Source organism: Chiloscyllium plagiosum, unplaced genomic scaffold, assembly GCF_037043375.1.
Source record: "Chiloscyllium plagiosum isolate Xiang-an unplaced genomic scaffold, Cpla_swu_hap1 HiC_scaffold_48, whole genome shotgun sequence".
Classification (NCBI taxonomy): Eukaryota; Metazoa; Chordata; class Chondrichthyes; order Orectolobiformes; family Hemiscylliidae; genus Chiloscyllium; species Chiloscyllium plagiosum.
In genome coordinates this window covers 913864-935076 of record NW_028270186.1, presented here as the reverse complement: position 1 = coordinate 935076, position 21213 = coordinate 913864, and the positions used below count along the sequence as shown (strand labels likewise).

At 42.5% G+C, this 21213-nt stretch overlaps 1 protein-coding gene across 1 annotated transcript in view; it reads right to left on the bottom strand.

Annotated features, from left to right (window-relative positions):
• LOC122542962 (calcium-activated potassium channel subunit alpha-1-like) overlaps window positions 1–21213 on the bottom strand; it is a 109033-nt gene that overhangs the window by 50432 nt on the left and 37388 nt on the right. The window contains exons 17-20 of the mRNA XM_087984288.1: window positions 20590–20658; window positions 17027–17113; window positions 9800–9876; window positions 5404–5488 (exon numbers count right to left, since the gene is read on the bottom strand). Coding sequence (XP_087840414.1) covers window positions 5404–5488; window positions 9800–9876; window positions 17027–17113; window positions 20590–20658 — 318 coding nt within the window. The remainder of the gene's footprint in view (window positions 1–5403; window positions 5489–9799; window positions 9877–17026; window positions 17114–20589; window positions 20659–21213) is intronic.

Sequence of the window (21213 nt, the reverse complement as noted above, 5' to 3'; positions counted from 1 at the left end):
GTAAACCTTTGCCATAAATTCTGTGTCTTATGGTCCTGCTCCACTACCACCTGATGAAGGAGCAGCGCTCTGAAAGCTAGTGCTTCCACATAAACCTGTTGGACTATAATCTGGTGTTGTGTGATTTTTAACTCAGTATAAGGAGATTAAGAAGCACCACCACAAACATAATATTTGTTTGATGTAAAAGGATGGAAAGGGAAGTGATGGCTATTATTATAGGACTAAGAATCCATAAATCCAGGTTCTGGAGACCTGGGTTTAAATCTGACCATGCCAGATGGTGGAATTTGAATGGAATAAAAATCTGGATTTAAGAGTCTAATGATGACCAATGCCAATTGTCAGCAAAAACCCAAGTGGTTAACCAATGTTCTTTAGGGAAGGAAATCCGATGACCTTCCCTGGTCTGGCCTACATATGATTCCAGACCCACAACAATGTGGTTGACTGTCAACTGTCCTCAAGGCAATTAGAAGATGGGCAATAAATGCTGGCCCAGCCAGTGACACCCTCATCCTATGAGTGAACAGTAATAAGTGACTTGAGCCAGCTGTGTAATTCGCAGATAACTCATATGATGGAAGAAATTGATCCATTGCTCAAAGATTGGTTTGGCAGAAGTGGTTCCAGTTCATGGGGGACTGACACCAGTTTTGCTGAAAGGGGGACTGTCCTGCTGGGTCCGTCTGAACTGTCCTTGAGTTATGTTTGTACTGTTGACAGTCTGTACAATAGGGAATAAGAGAAACGTTTAAACTAAATAGTGCAGCAAAGAATTAAGTTTGGGTAGATGTGATGAATTAAAGTGTAGAGACAAAACAAGGTAAAAAATTATTACGATAGGAAATGACAGATTGTGTCGTGAAAGGACAGAGTCAAATCTAAGAGTAAATCAACAGTTACGGCTAAAGATTACAAAAAAAAGAACAAAACTGTGTCTGAATGCAAGTGGCATTTGGAAGAAAGAGATAAACTATTGTGCACATAGAAATAAATTTGTCCAATGTAACAGTTATTGCACAGACATAGCTACAGAATGACATAGAGTGGGACCTGCACATTGAAGGGAAGGAAGGACAGGAGGCTTGGAAAAGGTGGAGACGAGGTGTGTTAATTAGCACATTGGAGATGGATAACAGTTTGGATATAGGTGAAAAACTTTGAAGGTAAGAAGTCACTTGTTGGTGTACAGGGTCTGTAGGTCATCCCATGATAAAATGGAGTATAAAGAAAGGAATATGGGGAGTTTTTTTTTAAAAGTATGGGAGTAATCACAAGGGCTTTTCATCCTTCATGTAGATTGGACTAGAAAAGAAAACCTGTGTGTGAAGGTAGCCTGAGTGAGAAGTTCATCCAATATTTTTGTGATAGTTTCTGAGGACATTATGTCATGGAGCTGATCAGAAGGCAGGTGACACTGTGCTTGGGAAAGTGAAATGAAATAGGATCAATGAATGAATCTTACAGTGGATAGTGGCCCTAAGTAGCAGCGATCATAACATTATGGAATTTTATGGTCAATTTGTGTGAGAAACTGGAGTTGTTGGAGACTAGTCTTTCAGATGGAAGTTTAGGCAGTGAAATAAAACAACAGATCAGCATTACTTGGAAGAACTGGAAGAAGTGCTGTGGCATGTTGTGTAATGGAAAGGTATTGCTGACTCTGAAAGGAAGAGTCTATACGACAGTTGTGAGGCCAGCCTTATTAGATAGTGCAGAAATTTGGGAAAAATCTAGAAGAGAGCAGCAATAACTTTTTTTAATACAATCCTGCCATTGTGGAAACAGGTCCTTCGGCCCAACAAGTCCACACCAACCCTCCGAAGAGTAACCCACCCAGACCCATTCCCCTACATTTACCCCTTACTAATGCACCTAACCTATGTTGTGGAGGCAGCTTGAATTAAGGCATTTAAAAGTAACTAGGATTAGAATATCCTTTATTGTTACATGTACTCAAGTACAGAAGTACAGGATTAGAGTGAAAAGTTGCACAATGTCACCTCTTATGGTGCCATTTTAGGTACAAGTACCAAAGTACAAATCTTAGACACTGAAGAGGAATAAAAAGGAAAGTAGTTGCATTACTTTCACATTGCAGTGTTTAAAGAATAAGGTAAAAATAAGATATAGCTGGAGGATTAACGTTCCAGTCAGATAAAAAAAAATGAAAAGGAACATTGTGCAAGGTCAAGGGAAGAAGGCAGAATGGTATTAAATGGACAGCTCTTTTGAGAACTGAAGCAGGCAGCTGGGACTGAAAGGCCTCTTTCTTTGCCATAACAGTTCTGCGATTCTGTATACAGGTGGTCAATGGAGATTAAGGAAGCTTCAAACAATGTAGCCGAGGAGAGATTGAAATGACATGGTTATCTACTGCAGAGAGAAGGAGGAGATGTAGTCAGGTGGATGTGGAGCTGGGATTCCCAGGAAGAAGGGGGAGAAGAGCTAAAACCAGATGAAAATATGTGGTGATTTTGCAGCAGTCCAATTGGGAGATGAATGGCTGCGTAACAGGAGGATGTGAATTTGAGTATTTAACCAGAATTGTAGGAACCCCAGCTGAAACAGAAGCCAAAGGAAAGAAAACTGTTGAATATAGATTAGATTGTTGATGTTATCCAGGCCTCAGGTTCCCAATAACTTTTCGTGTCCTGATTCTGATGGAGCCAAAACTCTCAGTTTGTGAGCGCAGGTTTGAACTTCACCTTTGCTAGGAGAGTGAGAGTACAAGAGGGATTGGGGAAAGAGAGTGGGAGGGACAGACTGGACAGAGTGATGACAGTAAAAGATTGGGGATAGTGGCAGGAGAATTTGGAGGAGAGAAGGAAAGAATTTAAGCTGTGGTGGGGGAGAGGAGGGGGTGCTGGACAGTTTGTCTCCTTTCCAAACTGTATTTTTTTGTTTCTGTTCTTGATGAAATGTTTTTTAAGCTTCCATGAACGTGTTCCAAATAATCTGTCATCGCTGGCAGGCACCGTTGTAAATTCTATTAGTTAGGGATATTTGACATCAAACCTATTGTAAGCTTGTCATGAAAAATACTGTTTACAATGGATTGTGGCGGGACTGCTGTCTGCAATGTGAGCTGACGACTAAACAATAAGCAGATTCAATATGAAGTATTTCTGCACTCTATGTCAGTACTTAGGCAAATTATGGGCCTCACAGTTCTAGAGGATGAATAATCAGTGCCATACAACCCACTTCTTTATTTGAAAATGTGAATTAGGAGGCCAGGGAACTAACAGATCATTTTGAAAGATAGTGTTCTGCAACAACTGGGCCCCAATGAGAAGCGATCTCAACTGTAACTCATGAAATTATAAGTTCAACTTCAACTTCTCAGGCTACATCACACATTTCGGGCAAAAAGTCTCAGTGCACTACTAAGGGAGCACTGTAGTGTTAGAGTTGTTACTGAGGGAATGTTACACTGTGCGAGTGGTAGTTACTGAGAGAGTGCTACAGTGTCAGAGGGTCAATCCTCAGGAACGCCACACTGTCAGAGGGTCAATACTGAGGGAGCTCTATCCTGTCGAAGGATGAGTAGTGAGGGAGTGCTGCACTGTCAGAGGGTCAGTGCTGAGGGAGTGCTACACTGTCAGAGGGTCAGTACTGAGGGAGTGCTACACTGTCAGAGGGTCAGTACTGAGGGAGTGCTACACTGTCAGAGGGTCAGTACTGAGGGAGTGCTGCACTGTCAGAGGGTCAGTACTGAGGGAGTGCTACACTGTCAGAGGGTCAGTACTGAGGGAGTGCTACACTGTCAGAGGGTCAGTACTGAGGGAGTGCTACACTGTCAGAGGGTCAGTACTGAGGGAGTGCTGCACTGTCAGAGGGTCAGTACTGAGGGAGTGCTGCACTGTCAGAGGGTCAGTGCTGAGGGAGTGCTGCACTGTCAGAGGGTCAGTACTGAGGGAGTGCTACACTGTCAGAGGGTCAGTACTGACGTAATGAATGATTAAATTCATAATTATTTATTTGTAGTCAGAATAATGGAAATGTATTCTGAATCTTCAGTTTCACAAAATATTAAAACAAAACACCTTTCATCTATTTGTAATCCATATTTCTATGAGCAAGTTATCATGGAAGCTCTCCTGTGTAAACGTCACACTCTAAATATATTCACCTCCCTTGGGTAGAGCTGCTTCTCCTCAGTCTCACCAAGTGTCACCCGTCAAATCTGACAAACTTTCCTCCGTAAGTTGTTTCAAGTTTTACGTTTGTCTCATTACTTGAATTAAAACAAATTCAAAAGTAGGCACAGGAGTTGGTCAGATTTCCCAATCATAAAACAGGTATTGTTTCAGCATTGATGGGAGACACGCATTGGTAACCTGTTGAATCCCATTTACCGAAGACTCTGAAGGAGTAGTCTGGACAACTGAAAATTCTGATGGATCATTCCCTTCTGCCTGGGCCTCTCCAAAAGTCTCTCTTTAAATGAAACAATTCAGTGCCTTCCAAAGAAATTAAGTCAATAGTTACTCAGGAAATGTTAGTCAGTTTAAAAACACAGTCTAACTCCTAAGTAACTGTACAAGTGACCCCATTCTTAACTCACACAGCAACAACTACACCTCCCCCAGACCCATTACATTCTCCAGTCCCAGACCTGACACGTCCGGTAGCAGACACACCCCTCTCCTGTTCTGGACCTAACACCCTTACACTGCTTCAGACCCGAAGCATCCCTTCCCCACTTCATCCGTTGGAATCTGAAGACCTGTTATCTACCTTGGACTCAAAGCCCACACCTCCAGACCTGATTTTTCAAAATCTGACCTCCTCGAAATACTGCACCATTTACCTGGTCCCTTGCACCCTGCACCTTACCCCTAGCTACTTGACATCCTCACCACCCTTCTCCTCATGGCACCCTGCCCCACCTGGCACTCTGTTTACTTACATGTCAACCTCCTCCTACCCATCAGGCATCCAACTTCCCAGGCACCCAACTAGCAAATTGCTGAGATTGCCACTTCTTGGAAAATCTGCCCCAGGATATCCGAATTCAGATGAATGGCTGAAGATTAGTTCACTTCTCTGTGCTTTGATTTTTAAGCCCTCCTCACATGTCTTCAGATCTTGGCATGAGTCCTCCACTGGTAAACTAAGGAAAGTCAATGTGCCAATGATCAAATGGACAGACAGATATTTGAGTGCCTCATAGACAGTTTTTTTTTGTTTTGTCATGGGTCCTGGCAGAAATATAACTTGGTGCCACAGAAAATAAATCTCAGTGTATCTGAACATTATTATCACTGCCTGTGTCTATAAGCTGGAGATCAAAGCACGAAAAGGTAAATTCAGACCGAGTTAGAGGGACATATGCCCTGAGTTGTGGGGTGGACAACAGCGGTATCAGATTGTGAGGCTGGGTATCTGGCTTACTTTTCAAGGGATGCACCCTGCCTTGGCAGCACTCCCAACGACTGGCTTCGGATCACAGAATAATGAAGCTTTTCATTGTCGTATGCTAGAAAGGAAAAGAAAGACTGAAGAGAATCATGAAGCCAACAGAAGACCGAAGCTTTAGAACTAAAAACAAAGAAAGTTACAGCATAGGAACAGGTCCTTCAAGCCTGCACCAATCCATATCCTCTATCTGAACCTGCGCCTATTTTCTAAGGATCTGTATCCCTCTGCTCCCTGCCCATTCATGTATCTGTCCAGATACATCTTAAATGATGATATCGTTCCTGCACCTACCACTTCCACTGGCAACGCGTTCTAGGCCCCCACCACCCTTTGCGTAAAGAACTTACCACACATATCTCTCCTAAACATTTTCCCTCTCACCTTGAACACGTCACCCCTAGTAATTGAGTCCTCCACTCTGGGGAAAAAGCTTCTTGCTCTCCACCCTGTCCGTGCCTCTCATGATTTTGTAGACCTCAATCAGGTCTCCCCGCAACCTCCGTCTTTCTAATGAAAATAGTGCTAATCTACTCAATCTCTCTTCATAGTTAGCACCCTCCATACCAGGCGACATCCTGGTGAACCTCCTCTGCACCCTCTCCAAAGCATCCACATGATTTTGGTAATGTGGCGACCAAACTGTATGTAGTGTTCCAAATGCGGCCAAACCAAAGTCCTATACAACTGTAACATGACCTGCCAACTCTTGTATTCAGTACCCCGTCCAATGGAGGAAAGCATGCTGTATGCCTTCTTGACCACTTTACTGACCTGCGTTGCCACTTTCAGGGAACAATGGACCTGAACGCCCATATCTCTCTGTATGTCAACTTTCCCCAGGACTTTTCCATTTACTGTATAGTTTGCTCTTGAATTGGGTCTTCCAAAATGCATCACTTCGCATTTGCCTGGATTGAACTCCATCTGCAATTTCTCTGGCTAACTCTCCAACCTATCTATATTCTGCTGTATTCTCTGACAGTCCCCTTCACTATCTGCTACTCCACCAATCTTCGTGTCATCTAATCAGGCAACCGATACCTTCCTCCAAATCATTTATATACATATATCACAAACAACAGTGGTCCCAGCACGGATCCCTGTGGAACACCCACTGGTCACAGCTCTCCATTTTGAGTAGCTCTCTTTTTGGTTTATTAATCAACCCTTTTTTCCACATTTGCTGAAATCCCAACTGCTTCGAACCCTCAGTTTTCTGGCCAGTTTGAATGGCCTTTCCTTGGACCTAATTTATCCCTCATTTATCCCTTCTCGAAATACCTTTCCTGTTTTATTTTGTGCCAGTTAATGCAATTCACCATCGCATTCTTAATGGCAAATAGTGATGTGCTACAAATGCTGGCCCAGCCAGTGAACCACATCCCATGACTGAATTCGAAGAAAACTCTTTGGGAAGTTACAACATGGTTTATGTTCAGAGTTCGAAGTTCCCACAACACTAGCTGGTCGAATGTTCCCAAGGCCAGAACCTCAGCAGTCAGGTACATAGTAAAACCTATTCTACTCCTTTACATTGAAAATAAACTGAAAGTAAAGCTTCCACAATACTGTCCCTCTCAGACACTCCCAGGACAGGGACAGCATGGGGTAACATACAGAACAAAGCTCCTTCTATTATTTTAAACTGATAATAAAATCTCTGTCTCCACGAAGTACAGTCAGGACAGGGACAATACTGGGTAGGATACAAAGTAAAGCTTTCTCTACACAGCTGTCCCCTGTCGAACACTCCCAGGACAGGAGCAACATGGGCTTTGATACAGAATAAAGCTCCTTCTACTCTTCTTAAACTGAACTTAAAGTTCTGTCTACTCTTTTCCTTCTGAAATGAAATTCTCTCGAATTGTTCCCATCAAACACTGGCAAGGCAGATTCAGCATGGGATTGAGAAAGCTCCCTCAATACTCCTCAACAGAACTAGGATTTCAGAACATGTGGAGCTCACGCCCAGGATGCACAAAGCTGAACTCACAGTCACTCAGGAACAGGATGTAAAAGAATCAAGTTCTTTTATTTCCAACGACCTGACTCCAGCATATTTTACTGTCCAGTTATCTAAGAGTTGTTCCACTACAGAGTGTCCTACTTGCTGAATGAACTGCACAAACATGTCAATGCAAAACCTTGACCTTCTGCAAACCTGAAGCACAAAGGCAGCAGATGTGTAGCAACACCATGCTATCTAAGTTTCTCATTAAGTCAGCCCTTCCAAAAACTTTTCTATTTCTTCACTACACAAACTTCAGTGACTAAGAAAGCTGACACTCTTATGGCAATGGTTTCTCAGTTTATACGGGCTCAATAATTGTTAGCCATTTTCTTCAAAAGGAAGTAAGCTTGTGTTTAATGTGAATTCATTCATGAAGCCATAACAATGATGGGCATCAGAAACATAGTATTGTAGATGATGGCCAGCCAGGCCTTAAACCTGGTAAGAAAGAAAAGCTTCCTGATCCACTTTCATGTGTTTGGAAGCTGGGGGGACCACATATTAAGCACATGTCAATCAACCTCAGTTCACCATAGCAATGAGTGATTTGCCCATTTCCAAAGCAACTTGGCAACCGAATGAAGGGACCAGAAATGATGTGCCCACAAATCTCTCTCATGTAGCTCACCAAGATGATCTATATGAGCTTCCCCAGAGTAGCTAGTAATAAGCCTTTCTAAAACAAGAAGTTATGACATGCAATCCCTCTCAACTGCATTGCAAGACAAACATTCTACTGTGAATGCATCACACCCTGAATTTTGGGTTGGGAGGGGAGGAGTGGGTTTCATAGAGCGAGGAAAAGAATGTATGTCTCAAACTGGTTACTAATAAATGAGAAAGAATGATTTGATAGCAGCGGTCAATGAACACTGCATAGCATAGAATCATAGTGTGGAAAGAGGTCATTCAGCCTATTGAGTCTGCGCCAACTCTCCGAAGAGCATCCCACCAGACCCAGCCTCCCAGCCTATCCCTGTAACTCCACCTGGGGTTTTCACCATGGCCAATGCACCTAACCTGCACATCTTTGGACTGTGGAAGGAAACCGGAGCACCGAGAGGAAACCCAGACAGACAAAACTGGAATCAAACCCAGGTCCCTGGCACTGTGAGGTAGGAGTGCTAACCACTGAGCTACTGTGCTGCCCTGCAAAGAATCTGTTTCTGTATGTTTGACTCTATGACTCTAATTACTTTCATATCGTCTGTGACACTAACCCACATACCCAGACAAACCTACACTCCTAAACACCCATTCATCCTCACACACACTCAATACTTAGAATTCTCAATGCTAAAACAGAAGATTAGATTAGATTACTTACAGTGTGGAAACAGGCCCTTCGGCCCAACAAGTCCACACCGCCCCGCCGAAGCGCAACCCACCCATACATTTACCCCTTACCTAACACTACGGGCAATTTAGCATGGCCAATTCACCTGACCTGCACATCTTTGGATTGTGGGAGGAAACCGGAGCACCCGGAGGAAACCCACGCAGACACGGGGAGAACGTGCAAACTCCACACAGTCAGTCGCCTGAGGCGGGAACTGAACCCGGGTCTCTGACGCTGTGAGGCAGCAGTGCTAACCACTGTGCCACCGTGCCGCCCACTAGATTCAAATCCCATTCCAGAAACGTGAGCACATTATCTATGCTGACACTTCCAGTGTAATACCGCTGGAGTCACACTTTCAATGACCCAGTGTTGGTAACGCCTAGCAGATGTTATGACCAGACAAGTCAGATGCCAGACTGGAACGTTGCTTGACAGATTGCCTAGTTGTTGCTCGTCCTAGAATCTCTCCAGACTTACATTGGCTGTACTGTTTCATATATGTTCATAGAGACACAGAAGATAGGAGGAGGCCATTCAGCCCTGAGAGCTTGGTTCACCATTCATCATGATCATGGTTGATTGTCCAACCCAATGATATAATCCTGCCATCTCGCCATACCTTTTGATCCCATTCACTCCAAGTGTTACATCTGGCCACCTGTTGAATACATTCAATGTTTTGACATCAACTACTTCCTATGATAATGAATTCCACAGGCTCACCACTGTTTGGGTGAAGAAATGTCTCCCATCTCCGTCCTAAATGGTCTACCATGAATCCCCAGACTGTGACCCCTGATGGACACACCCACCATCGGGAACATCCTGCCTGCATCTACCCTATCGAGTCCTTCGAATTTTACAGGTCTCTGTGAAATCCCTCCTCATTCATCCAAACTCTAGCGTAAACAACCCTAACGAGTCAATCTCTCCTCATACGTGACTGCAGTTAATCAGTATTCAATTAGCTGTGAAGCACTCTGAGGCATTGTAATGATGCAGTTAGAAATACTCACTTCTTTTGCATCCACACTTCTTAATTCGCCTGGGGTCAACAATATCTTGATGACATTCAATGCAGTATATATTTGCTCTGTGGGTGTGAATAATCAATGCATTAAGCTATGGATGAATACTTCAAACTCCATTTAACAATCCAAAATGACTGTGACCAGAGGAAGTGGACAAGTAAAGAGAGTGGTCCATTGAGCTTCTCCCAGAAAGCATTTTGAAATTTGCATGAACCATACTCTGGATCACTGATAGCATTCATAGCTCTGGGTTAAAATATTGCAGGTTTGAGTTACACTTTGGGCACTTTCGCAGATAATGTCTAGACTGAGAATCCCCTTACCATAAAAATACACCTCTTAGTTTTGAACACACCCACCTGAGGGAAATGACCTTTGCTATTCACCATAATGCCCCTCATAATTTTATGAACCTCTGTAAGGTCACCCTCAAACTCCTCCACTCCAGTGGAAAAATTCCAAGCCTATTTTTTTAACTCAAACTCTCCATTCTCAGCAACATCTCATACATCTTTCTGAAGCCTCTCCAATTTAATAGATAGAGCCATAGAACAGAGAGACCAAGGCGTCAGGCTTATAATTATTTGAAATCTGCATCACTGGCATCACTGGCATTCACGGTGGATAAGAAGGCACTTGGTATGCTTGCCTTCATTGCTCAGACCTTTGAGTATAGGAGTTGGGATGCCATGTTGAGGTTATACAGGACATGGGTGAGGCTTCTTCTGTACTTAGTGTAGTTCTTGCCACCCTGCTATAGGAAGGATATAAGTCCTCATTGATATAAATTGTAAAAGATTGAGATAAGGGAATCATGGGTTATAGGACATTGATGAAGATGTAAAATTCAAAACGCAAACAGATTGGCCATGATCTTATTGAATGGCAGAGCAAGCTTAAGGGCCGAATGATCTTTTTCTACTCCAAATTCATTTGCTTGGATGTATTGAGAGAGAGCAGCATTGCTGGAGGCTGATTTTTGGGGGATTGCTCCACTGTCAAGGATTAGCATTGAGGGAACACTGTTCTCAAAGGTTCAACACTGATGGAGCACGACAAGGTCAGAAAGTCAGTGACGAGGGCGCACTGACTGTATATTTGTGGGAATTGGTACTGAGGGACAGCTGTCCTGTTGGAAGGTCAGCGCTGAGGAAGAGATGGTACTGAGAATCTGACAGTTTTCTGATTGGAATACACTGTAATACTGTTTTGATATTGGGATAAGTACAGGAAGTATGAAAATATGGTGAAGATTAGTGGGAAGCCAGAGGATTGGGAAGCTTTTAAAAACCAGCAGAAGATGAAATGTCAGGGCAAGCTAGCTTGTTATATAAAAGAAGATTGCAAGAGGTTTTTCAGATACATAACAGTTAAGAGAGGCAAGAGTGGATATGGGCTTGCATAAAAATGAGGCTGGAGAAGGAGTAATGGCGATCAAAGAAATGGTGATGGAACTGAAAAGGTATTTTATATCACTCAGTGGAAAACATCAGCAGTATGCCAGAACTTCAAGAAGGTCAGAAGGCAGAGGTGAACGTAATGACCATCACTAAAGGGAAGGTGCTGGAAAAGCTGAAACATCTCATAGAGTCATTGAGATGTACAGCACGGAAACAGACCCTTCAGTCCAACCCATCCATGCTGATCAGACGTCCCAACCCAATCTAGTCCCACCAGCCAGCATCCGGCCCACATCTTTTCTATTCATATATCCATCCAGATGCCTTTTAAATGTTGCAATTGTATCAACCTCCACCACTTCCTCTGGCAGCTCATTCCATACACGTACCACCCTCTGCGTGAAAAAGTTGCCCCTTAGGTCTCTTTTATATCTTTCCCCTCTCACCCTAAACCTATGCCCTCTAGTTCTGGACTCCCCCACCCCAGGGAAAAGACTTTGTCTATTTACCCTATCCATGCCCCTCATAATTTTGTAAATCTCTCCCAATCTTCATGAGCTTCTGAAAGAAGCTTAATCACCTTGTTTTTATAAGTACATATGCATAATTTTGGTTCAAATGTTAATTATCCATATTCAGCCCAATTTCTGACTTTGGTTGGAAAGATGGTTCAAATTGGTATGATGATGGTTAAACATTTCAAAACAAATCTTATAGAACATAGAACATTACAGCACAGTACAGGCCCTTCGGCCCTCGATGTTGTGCCGACCTGTCATACCAATCTGAAGCTCATCTAACCTACACTATTCCACGTACATCCATATGCTTGTCCAATGATGACTTATATGCACTTAAAGTTGGCAAATCTACTACCGTTGCAGGCAAAGCATTCCATACCCTTACTACTCTCTGAGTAAAGAAACTACCTCTGACATCTGTCCTGTATCTATCACCCCTCAATTTAAAGCTATGCCCCCTCGTGCTCACCATCACCATACTTGGAAAAAGGCTCTCCCTGTCCACCCTACCTAACCCTCTGATTATCTTATATGTCTCTATTAAGTCACCTCTCAACCTTCTTCTCTCTAACAAGAACAGCCTCAAGTCCCTCAGCCTTTCATCATAAGACTTTCCTTCCATACCAGGCAACATCCTAGTAAATCTCCTCTGCACCCTTTCCAAGCTTTGACATCCTTCTTATAATGCGGTAACCAGAACTGTACACAATACTCCAAGTGCGGCCGCACCAGAGTTTTGTACAGCTGTAGCAGGACCTCCTGGTTCCAGAACTTGATCCCTCTATTAATAAAAGCTAAAACACTGTATGCCTTCTTAACAACCCTGTCAACCTGGGTGGTAACTTTTAAGGATCTGTGTACCTGGACACCGAGATCTCTCTGCTCATCTACACTACCAAGAATCTTACCATTAGCCCAGTACTTTGCATTCCGGTTACTCCGACCAAAGTGAATCACCTCACACTTGTCCGTATTAAACTCCATTTGCCACCTCTCAGCCCAGCTCTGCAGCTTATCTATGTCTCTCTGTAACTACATCATCCTTCATCACTATCCACAACTCCACTGACCTTAGTGTTGTCTGTGAATTTACTAACCCACCCTTCTACGCCCTCATCCAGGTCATTTATAAAAATGACGAACAGCAGTGGACTCAACACCAACCCTTGCGGTACACCACGAGTAACTGGACTCCAGGATGAACATTTCCCATCAACCACCACCCTCTGTCTTCTTTCAGGAAGCCAATTACTGATCCAAACTGCTATATCTCCCACAATCCCATTCCTCTGCATTCTGTACAATAGCCTACTGTGGGGAACCTTATCAAATGCCTTGCTGAAATCCATATACATCACATCAACCATCTACCTGTTTGGTCACCTTCTCAAAGAACTCAATAAGGTTTGTGAGGCACGACCTACCCTTCACAAAACCATGCTGACTATCCCTAATCAAATTATTCTTTTCTAGATGATTATAAATCCTATCTCCTATAACCTTTTCCAACATTTTACCAACAACTGAAGTAAGGCTCACTGGTCTATAATTACCAGGGTTGTCTCTACTCCCCTTCTTGAACAGGGGAACCACATTTGCTATCCTCCAGTCCTCAGGCACTATTCCTGTAGACAATGACGATTTAAAGATCAATGCCAAAGGCTCAGCAATCTCCTCCCTGGCTTCCCAGAGGATCCGAGGATAAATCCCATCCAGCCCAAGGGACTTATCTATTTTCACACTCTGCAGGATTTCTAATACCTCTTCCTTGTGAAACTCAATCCCACCTGGTCTAGGAGCCTGCATCTCAGTATTCTCCTCGGCAACATTGTCATTTTCTAGAGTGAGTACTGTCGAAAAATATTCATTAAGTGCTTCCCCTATCTCCTCTGACTCCACACACAACTTCCCACTACTATCCTTGATTGGCCCTAATCTTACTCTTGTCATTCTTTTATTCCTTATATACCTATAGAAAGCCTTAGGGTTTACTCTGATCCTATCCGCCAACAACTTCTCATGTCTCCTCCTGGCTATTCTGAGCTCTCTCTTTAGGTCTTTCCTGGCTACCTTGTAATCCTCAAACACCCTAACTGAGCCTTCACACCTCATCCTAACATAAGCCTTCTTCTTCCTCTTGACCAGAGATTCCACTTCCTTCATAAACCACGGCTCCCGCGCTCTACAGCTTCCTCCCTGCCTGACAGGTACATACTTATCTAGGACACACAGGAGCATTTCCTTGAATAAGTTCCATATTTCTAATGTGCCCATCCCTGCAGTTTCCTTCCCCATCCTATGCTTCCTAAATCTTGCCTAATCGCATCGTAATTGCCTTTCCCCCAGCTGTAACTCTTGCCCAGTGGTATACACCTATCCCTTTCTATCACTAAAGTAAACATAACAGAATTGTGATCGCTATCACCAAAGTGTTTACCTACTTCCAAGTCTAACACCTGGCTGGGCTCATTACCCAGTACCAAATCTAATGTTGCTTCGCCCCTTGTTGGCCTGTCTACGTACTGTATCAGGAAACCCTCCTGCACACACTAGACAAAAACTGACCCATCTATAGTACTCGTACTATAGTGTCCCCAGTCAATATTTGGAAAGTTGAAGTCCCCCATGACAACTACCCTGTCTCTCTCACTCCAATCGAGAATCATCTCTGCTATCCGTTCCACTACATCACTGGAACTATTTGGAGTAATTGCTTTGATTTATTAAATACTACTTGATGCCAATTTCAAAAATAAAAAAATTTGACTAATGAAGCTGGAATAAAATGTATTCCATATCAATTGCATTTTTTTTCCTGTAGAAGCAACCCTGTCAATTTCCTATTCATATAGGAATTACTTGAGCTTCATGAAAGCATGTTAGAAGGAATGCGATTGACATTTCCTAATTATATTTAGGAGAAAAGATATTATAATCCTTCACTTACAATTTGATAGTTGGACAACCTCATACTCCAAACTGTGAGGCAACACCTGCATAAACTGGTGAAGGATAAATCATGTCAGGCAGCATCCAGGGAACAGGAGAATCGACGTTTCGGGGATAAGCCCTTCTTCAGGACTTATGCCCAAAACGTCGATTCTCCTGTTCCCTGGATGCTGCCTGACCTGCTGCGCTTTTCCAGCAACACATTTTCAGCTCTGATCTCCAGCATCTGCAGACCTCACTTTCTCCTCCCTGAAGGATAAATCATGCACACCAGATGGTGTGAAGGCGATAGTTAAAACTATGGAGGCATTGATGTGATCCTTCAGGATTCCTTGGAGTTTGGGAGAGTCCCAGAGGACAGGAAAATGGCTAATATCGCACCCAAGGAAGGCAGAAGACAGGAAACTACAGGCCAATAAGTGTGATCTCGATCATTGGGAAGATTTTACTGTCCATGATTAAGGAAGTGCGTGGTAAAATTCTGCTGAGTCAGCACGGATTCATTAAGGGTGATCACACATGATAAATCTCTTAGACCATAAGACCACAAGATTTCATAGCAGAATTAGGTTATTCTGTTGAGTCAGTTTCACTGTTCTAGCATGGCTGATTGATGTTTCTCAAGCCCATTCTCCATCCTTCTCCTCATTACCATTGAACCCCTTAATCTTCAAAGAATTCTTTGAGGAGGTAACGAGCAAGTTAGCCAAAGGAGGGCCAGTGAATGTGATCTATTTGGCAGAAGAAGGTGCCACACAGGAGGCTGCTAATTAAGATGGAGGCAGAGAGTGGGGATACTCGGATCTTTTTCAGGATGGCAGCTGGTGACTAGTGAAGTTCTGCAGGGATCAGTGATGGGATCCCAACTACAAATTAATGACCAGGACAAAGGAACTGAGGTTATTGTCACCAGATTTGCAGATGGCCCAAAGATAGATGGCGGAACAGGTAGTGTTTTGGAAGTGGGGTGCTTGCAGAAGGAGTTGGACAGACTAGGAGAGTGGGCAAAGAAGTGGCCAATGGAATACAGTGCGGGAAAATGTGAGGTTATGCTCTTTGTTCAGAAGAATCAAGGAGTAGACTTTTTTTGGAAGGCTTTCTAAATCTGAACCTGAAAGGGATTTGAGAGTCTTAGTTCAGGATTCTCTCAACATGCAGGTTCAGTTGGCAGTTAGGAAGGCAAATGTAGTCATCGAATCCTGATAGTGTGGAAGCAAGCCATTCGACCCATCAATCCAAACCAACCCTCTGAAGAGCATCCCACCCAGACAGACGTCCTTACCTGTTTTGTAATTTCCCATAGCTAATCAACCTCGCCTGCATATCCCCGGACACGAGAGGGCAATTTCGCATGACTAATTCACCTAATTTGCACACCTTTGGAGGTGGGAGCAAAGTGCAGCACCCAAGGGAAACCTATGCAAACACAGGGAGAAGATGCAAACACTACACAGACAGTCACCTGAGGGTGAAATGGAACCCAGGTCCCTGGCATTATGAGGCAGCCATGCTAACCACTGATGCTGCCGTTAGTTTTCATTTGGAGAGGGTTCGAGTACAAGAGTAGGAATGTACTGCTAAGGCTGTATAAGATTCTTGTCAGATTGCATACGGAATAACGTGAGCACTTTTGGGCCCCTTATCTCAGCAAGGATGTGCTGGTTTTGGAGAGGAACCAGAGGATGTTTACAAAAGTGATCCTGGAGATGAAGTGCTTGTCCTAAGAGGCGTGGTTATGACTCTGGGTCTGTACTGGATGGAGTTTAGAAGGATGAGGGGGAATCTGATTGAAGCTTACAGAATACTGAGAGGCCTGAACAGAATGGACATGGAGAAGATGTTTCCACCAGCAGGAGAGACGAGGACAGCCTCAGACTGACACTCTATAACTGAGATAAGGAAGAACTTCTTCAGCCAAAGGGTGTTGAATCTGTGGAACTGATTGCCATTGAAGGCTGTGGAGACCAAGTCATTGAGTGTATTTAAGATAGAGATAGATACGTTTTTGACTAGAAGGAGATCGAGATTTACGAGGAGAAGCTGGAGAATGGGATTGAGAAACATATCAGCTATGATCGAATGGTGGAGACAATTCAGTGGGCAATTTGGCCTAATTCTGCTCCTATACCTTATATATGTACTAGCTACTGCATTGAAATCTAATCTATAGAACTAAGTTTACAACAGTTTTTGTATCATTAAAAGGCTTGCAACTTTACATGCATTTCCTGAAAGTACCAACAATATTTCTTGTTACATTCCGCATTTATGAATGTGACATTTTAGTTGCGCCACATAGTTAATTATGACCACCGAGTGACTTGTTTATTTGTGGAAATTACCTTTGTACAAGGGTACGTTTCTTGGCAATGAAGAACCCGAGAGTATGTTCCTGAATCAGAATGCTAGGATCTGGGTTGATCAGTATACTGGAGAAGGAGAGAAAGCAGAACATGAGTACATGAATGATGTCAGCGTGGGCTTACAAATTTTCATATACAACTTAAACATTAATGTACACGCTTCCATATGCATACACACCAACTGACAACAACAACTTGCATTTATATACAGGTTGTTCTGCTATAACACGTGTTTCATCAGCGTAAATTGGCTATAATGGGATTGATGAATTGTGGATGTTGTTTGGATAAGGTAATGAATTTCTATTAGTGACCTTCTGCAGCATGACTTTCTATAGCGGTTTTCCACAGTGCGAGGTTGCAATGGAACACAACTGTCACATTATAGCAGAACAACCTGTGGTACCTTGAATGCAATGGATCAATTTGATTAAGAGTATTCTTGATTCAAATACTGAGGGATATAACCCTGCTTCTCCTGTCTCCCATTCTGGTTGGAGTGCAGCCTCTGAGTTAGAAATGCAATGAAATTGACTGGATGTGTGCAGCTCCAACAATACTCAACAAGCCTGCCACCATCCAGGACAATACAGTCTACTTGAGTAGCAAGTGAGGGCTGCAGATGCTGGAGATCAGAGCTGAAAATGTGTTGCTGGAAAAGCGCAGCAGGTCAGGCAGCATCCAAGGAGCAGGAGAATCGACGTTTTGGGCATGAGCCCTTCTTCAGTAGCACCCCATTTACCACTTCAACACTCATTTCCTTCAGTGAATGCACATTGGCAGGATTGTGTACCCTCTACAAGATGCATTAGTGCAGTTCAACAAGGCTCCCTACACAGCACAATCGAGTTCCTCAAAATGTACCATCTCGATGGACAACAATAGCATGCACAAGGGAACATCACTATTTGCAAATTCCCCTCCAAGTCAAACATCATCCTGTAAGGGTGTGAAACACTTCAACAAGAAACTTTAGCACCTAGCAACGTAATTGATGAATTGTGAAAAGTTGGATAACAGGAACTTTCTGCTGAATGGGTATAGTGATTTTCTATTGGTGATCTTCGACAGTGTGATTTTCTGTACTGGTCTTCCATAGTGCGAACAGGAATATTAAACATAAAATGTATTTTAACAGTATCAAAAATAATTAAATAAAGTAAACATTAGGAACTTAAGGTTATAAGTTTGAAAGATTTATGGACTAAATTCAAATTCTACCCTTAACTTCCCCAAAGACTTTCCCTATCTTCTGAAATCATGAAGGTTAATTCACTTCTCCTGGGCTTAATCAAAGAAGTGCCACAGCCCTTCTCAATTCACTTTAATTCTCCCCAGTACTCCAGCTTTTCTTCTTAGTACAAATTATGTTGGATCCTTCCATTAAGTTCTGTGTAAGTGATCCTTCAATTTTTCTTTATCAATCTCAGTTCACTTAATTCTTGTCCTGGCTTTTTGCTTTTTACCAGTCTATTCCCATACTTTCTGTAAAGTTGTTTCTAAGTTAACAGTTCAAGCCGACTGCATTTTATGACAAAGCTGTATGAGGACTAATGTCAATTGTTTTTCCACAAACTCCAACCTAGAGTAAACCTTCCAGTTGCTTTTCCTTCTCGAAATCCAAACAGAAAAATAGCCACATTTACATTCCACATAGGGATCCATTATATTAATATGTTTCCTGCTTGAAATATTCGCCCAATTGACAAGCGTTTATTTTCTTTCGCTCTCATCAATCTGTGAGCCTACCAAATCTGCAACTGTTTCGGTTTACTCTTGAACTGAATTGTTGTTGTTTCTGTCTGTAAACACACACATAAAACAACAGGACCGTCTAAGTAAAGCTTCACTCTAAATCACGATTTCTGTCACAACATGGCACGCTTTTGAATTTCCTGAAACAAAGTAATTTTGCCTTCAACATAACGCTTTGATTTTGTAACCCATATGAATAATGTATATTTTCAACAGATGTATTCCTTCTCGCCAGACTCCCTGACTTCATTATAAGGTTAGAGCTGCATTCATTCATTGTTCTAGCTATTTTTCACATCAGCTTTAACCTTGCACAACTATCATGGTCTGCCTCTTAAGGGTAATAAACCCAGGCTTGTTCGAATTGCACCTGTTCAGGGTCGCTCAGTTTGTCAATCAAATGCCACTTCATTTTTCATTTCACACTTTGAGCTTCAAAGTAAAATTTATATTCAGTTACTTTCTAAAATATATAAAACATGAATGAGATATTTGCAACATCCCTGATTTTTGTTTTGTTCATCCATGGGATATGGGCGATGCTGGCAAGGCCAACATTTATTGCTCTTGGGGGGTTTGGCATATCCACAATGCTGTCAGGTAGTTCCAGGATTTTAATCAGGTGACAGTGAAGGAATGGCAATGGATTTCCAGATCAGGTGTGTGACTTGGAAGGGAATTTGTCAAACATGGTCTTCCCATGTATCTGCTGAACTTGCCCTTTCAGATGGCAGACTTGTGTTTGGAAGATGAGGTCAAAGGAGCCTATGCCACCAGAGTAGTGATCCAAATGCCCAGGCAAATGCATTAGTGACATGGGTTCAGAGCTCACCATCACAGGTGGGCAGAATTTAAATTGCAGACATCATGTGCTAAATGGCTCCTACATTTTATCATCTTTGTTGAGTTATTACAATGCATTGTGTAAATGGTGCACCTTCATGCAATTGTGTGTGTCAGTGATAATGGACGCGTGAGTGTTGAAGTTCGTTGGTAATGTGCCAAACAAGCAGCTGCTTTATCCTGGATGGTGTCAAGCTTCTTAAGTATTGTTGGAGCTGTTAGTTCAGTTCAGTTTCTGTCAATGCTAACTCCCAGGATTTTGATAGTGGAGAAGTCAGTGATGGCAATGGCTATTGAATATCAAATGGCATTAGTTAGATTCTCATTTGTTGAAGGTGGCCATTGCCTGACACATCAATGTTACTTGTCGTGTGCTCGCACATACCTGGATATTGTCCAGGTTGCTACATTTGGACATAACAGAGGAGTCATGAATGGTGCTGGACATTGTGCAATCATCAGCAAACATCCCAAATTCTGACCTTTTAGTGGAGGCAAGATTAATGATGAAGCAGCTGAAGATGGTTGAAACTTAAACTATATGACAGTTCCTGCCACTGTCAGTGGATGAAAATCCTGGAACTCTCTTCTGAGCAGCATTGTGGGTGTTCTGATACCACATGGACAACAACAATTAAGGAAAGTTTAAGGTCCAGCTCACCATCACCTTTTAGAGATGGGGAATATATATTGACAACGTCCACACCCTGAGAATGATGAAAAAGAAATGTACAGAGCGAAACTTTTACAAGATATTCTGTTTGCAACTTTTCATGTCTCTTTTGATGTTTTATTTGCTTGTATTCTGTCCCTGTTTGATGTTCTGAGAATGTAACCCAAAGATTTACATGAGTTTGAATGTAATATGAGTTTCAAATAAAGCAATTTTGTTTAGCACATGATTTTCAAGAATAAGCTCTATGATAATTAGGAACAATCTGTACCTGATGTTGTCTGAGCTGGTCCTATATTGAATGGCTATCAATAGAAGCTTTAGCCGAACATAGCACACCCTGGGCAGAGGCAAGTGCAGAGACAGAAGTGGTTAAACATTGAATAGTGAATCACTGCAGTCAATAAAATAGCCTTAAAAAAATCATTTTCTACATGGATTTCCAGTTTATATCCTTATTTCAGCATACCACAATCAATCACATATTTTAGTCATTTTAAGCTTCTTTGCTGTTACCATGGAGTGGTCAATTACAGAATGAGGCCATTGACCCATTGGTCCTGTACTGCCTCTTTAAACAACATGTCCTCCTTCCTCTTCGTCATACTCTGTCTACCTTTCAATTATTTTCCCAAATCTATCTGTAATCTGAATCAATCTAATTCTTTGGGAGATTATGGTGAATGTAAATTAGAGAAGAGAATGTTTGAAAATGTATGCCACGGCAGGTGGTGGAATTTGAATTCAGTCAAAATCTTGAATAAAGAGTCTAATGCTGACCATGTATCCATTGCTGATTGTTGGGAGAATCCCATCTGGTTCACTCATGTCCTTTGGGGAAGGAAACTGTCATCCTTACCTGGTCTGGTTGACATGTAACTCCAGGCACACAACA